Source organism: Cervus elaphus, chromosome 17 (genome assembly GCF_910594005.1).
Source record: "Cervus elaphus chromosome 17, mCerEla1.1, whole genome shotgun sequence".
Taxonomy (NCBI): domain Eukaryota; kingdom Metazoa; phylum Chordata; class Mammalia; order Artiodactyla; family Cervidae; genus Cervus; species Cervus elaphus.
The window spans coordinates 13,361,381-13,364,389 of record NC_057831.1 but is presented as its reverse complement, the minus strand read 5'-3'; the positions used below and the strand labels follow the sequence as shown (position 1 = coordinate 13,364,389).

At 37.9% G+C, this 3,009-nt stretch overlaps 1 protein-coding gene across 2 annotated transcripts; it reads left to right on the top strand.

Moving 5' to 3' along the window:
* Positions 1-1,754: 1,754 nt before the first annotated feature.
* On the top strand, positions 1,755-2,735 carry LOC122673395 (protein PBDC1-like). Of its 2 annotated transcripts, XM_043871137.1 has the most exons (2): positions 1,785-2,126; positions 2,239-2,735. In XM_043871137.1, exons 1-2 carry the CDS (start codon positions 1,827-1,829, stop codon positions 2,638-2,640), a joined length of 702 nt encoding a protein of 233 aa, XP_043727072.1. In that variant the 5' UTR covers positions 1,785-1,826; the 3' UTR covers positions 2,641-2,735. The 2 variants fall into 2 exon arrangements, with proteins under 2 accessions (XP_043727071.1, XP_043727072.1); XM_043871136.1 differs by having other exon boundaries at positions 1,755-2,735.
* Positions 2,736-3,009: the final 274 nt, after the last annotated feature.

Here is a 3,009-nt window from a genome sequence, read left to right as displayed (position 1 = left end):
TATAGAAGAATAAAAATATCATTAATTGGATATATTTTTAATGGCCACTTCAAAGCCATTTTTGCTAAATCCAATCTATGGGTCACCTCAGAGTTGCTTTTTATTGGCTGCCTTTTAGCCTAACTATGGTATCTTCCCATTTATTTACATGCCTTTTAATATTTTACTGCATAGTGGAAATTTTGGATAACACGCTGTCAGGTCTTTCAGACTTTATATTCTTTTGAAGAATGTTTAGTTTTGTATTGGTGTTCAATTATTAGTTGATCATCTAAACCTGTTTACACTTGACTGTTCATCTTCTTAAGGCTAATCTGAGAAAATCCTTTGTGCTGTCCAATCCCTATTTGGCATAGAGTCCTAGCAAGCGGTGGCAGTCTCATCTTTCTTCTTTGGAGACAAATGTTGAATTTGGAGCATCCAAATTAGTTGAGATTTGAAGTGACTCCCAAAGAGAAGGCAACTTGGAAAATGAAGTCCTAAATCTCTTTGCAACCTCTTCTTACAAACAACTCTGAACCCTTGGAGTGGTATGTAAAGCAGAGTAAAACTGCCATAATACCAGCAGGAGACAGCAGCCTGGAGCCTTAATATCTGGACCAACATTTTTGCAGCCACTCAGTGGTAAGAGACAGACTGGAGTTCAAATCCTGTCTAGAAAAGCATCTCAACCTTGCCCTGAATGGCTCAGAGAGGCCTGAAATAGAGCAGCTTACACACACCTAAAGGAATACTTAGCAAGATTATAGTGATTTGCTTGCTCCCTACATGCCAAAAGAAAGATTAACCTTCTTAGGAGGAAGATAATATCTTCTTATATTTTTTAATCTAAAATGCTCAACATCTAATAAAATGATGAGTCATGCTAAAATTCAGGACAAAATTATCAAAAACCCAGAGAAAAAATGGTTAGCTGTTGAAACAGATGCAACAGATATTTTCAAACAGAAATTTTAAAAAATATCATTAATATTAATATATCTTAGAAAATAGGGATTGGGAATTTCAGTAGGTTCCCGGAACCCATGAGCAGAAATTATAAGAACTAAAATTAAGAGCTCAATAGTTAGGTTTACACAATATGACCCAGCAGTCCCACTCCTAGGCATATACCCTGAGGAAACCAAAATTGAAAAAGATGCATGTACCCCAGTGTTCACTGCAGCACTATTTACAATAGCTGGAACGTGGGAGGAACCTAGATGTCCATTGACAGATGAAAGGATGAAGAAACTATGATACATATATATAATGGATACTACTCAATCATAAGAAGGAACACATGTGAGTCAGTTCTAATGAGATGGACAAATCTAGAGCCTATTATACAGAGTGAAGTAAGTCAGAAAGAGAAATACAGATATTGTATACTTATGCATGTATATGGAATCTAGAAAGCTGCTACTGATTAATTTTCAGGGAAACAATGGAGAAACACACGTAGAGAACATTGGACTCTGGAGGACTGGAGAAGGGAGAAGGTGAGATTATGGAGAGAGTAACATGAAAATTTATAATACCGTATGTAAAATAGATAGCCAGTGGAAATTTGCTATAACTTAAACAGGGGCTCTGTGACAATCCAGAAGGGTGGGATGGGGAAGGAGATGGGAGGGAGGCTTAAGAGGGATGGGACATGGGTATACCCATGATTGATTCTAGTTGATGTATGACAGAAAGCCACAAAATTCTGTAAAGCAATCATCCTTCAACTAAAAAAATAAAGTGGTTAAAAAAAAAAAAAAGGTGAACCAACTGAAAACCAAGGAAGGAGTACGGCAAAAGTCATTTTCGGAGAAGTGGGACCACGCTTTGTGGGCTGCAACATGGAGGTGACCGGTGGAACTGAGGAGTTGGTTTCCGAGGAACTGGTGTCAGTGGCGCATGCTCTTTCTCTCCCAGCCGAGTCTTATGGCAACGATCCTGATATCGAGATGGCTTGGGCCATGAGAGCAATGCAGCATGCTGAAATCTACTACAAACTGATCTCATCAGTTGACCCACAGTTCCTGAAACTCACCAAAGTGGATGACCAAATCTATTCTGAGTTTCGGGAAAATTTTAAGAATCTCAGGATAGATATACTGGATCCAGAAGAACTCAAATCAGAATCAGCTAAAGAGAAGTGGAGGCCATTCTGCTTGAAGTTCAATGGGATTGTGGAAGACTTCAACTATGGTACTTTGCTGCGACTGAACTGTTCACAGGGCTACACTGAAGAAAACACCATCTTTGCACCCAGGATACAATTTTTTGCCATTGAAATTGCTCGGAATCGAGAAGGTTATAACAAAGCAATTTATACTGGTATTAAGGACAAAGAAGAGAAAGAAGCCAGCAATGGAGGAGACAAAGGAGCCAACAGCAGAGAAGAAGAAAAAGGAGCCAACAGAGGAGAAAAAGAGAAAGAAGCCTACAAAGAAATCAACAAAAGTAGTGAAACAACTATGTGAGGTAGTCAGGGAACAGCACTCTAGAAGGTATGATTCAAGTGAGTCTGCAAGTACCATGTTGCTACTTGCACAGGTCCCTATGGTCAAATGTATTAATATCTCCTTTTTCAGTGGAAGGATATGCAGAAGGACATCTTTCTGGCCTAATTATCAGAAACTGCAGTGGTTGTTCTCTTGTGTGAACTGACTTGAAGACTATTAGTGGGGTCTTAGTTGATGGTTTGTTGGTTCTCACCACCAGTCAGGTAAGAAATTTTGTAAATAAATTTCTTTTAGTTCTTATGACTAAAAAAAAAAAAAAAAAAAAAAAGGTTTAATAGCAGATGAGACTCTTCCAAATAGAGGATTCATGAACTGGAAGACAGCTCAGTAGAAACTATCCATATTAAACTATGCAGAGAAAAAAAAAATAAAATTACTGAAAAACATAAACATGTGACTCATGGTGAAAAGTTCTAGTCTATGTAATCAGTCTCAAAACAGAAGTAGAGAATGACAAAAAAGCCATATTTGAAAATATGCCAGTCAAAATTCATCAGAAATCTAAAGCCACTAA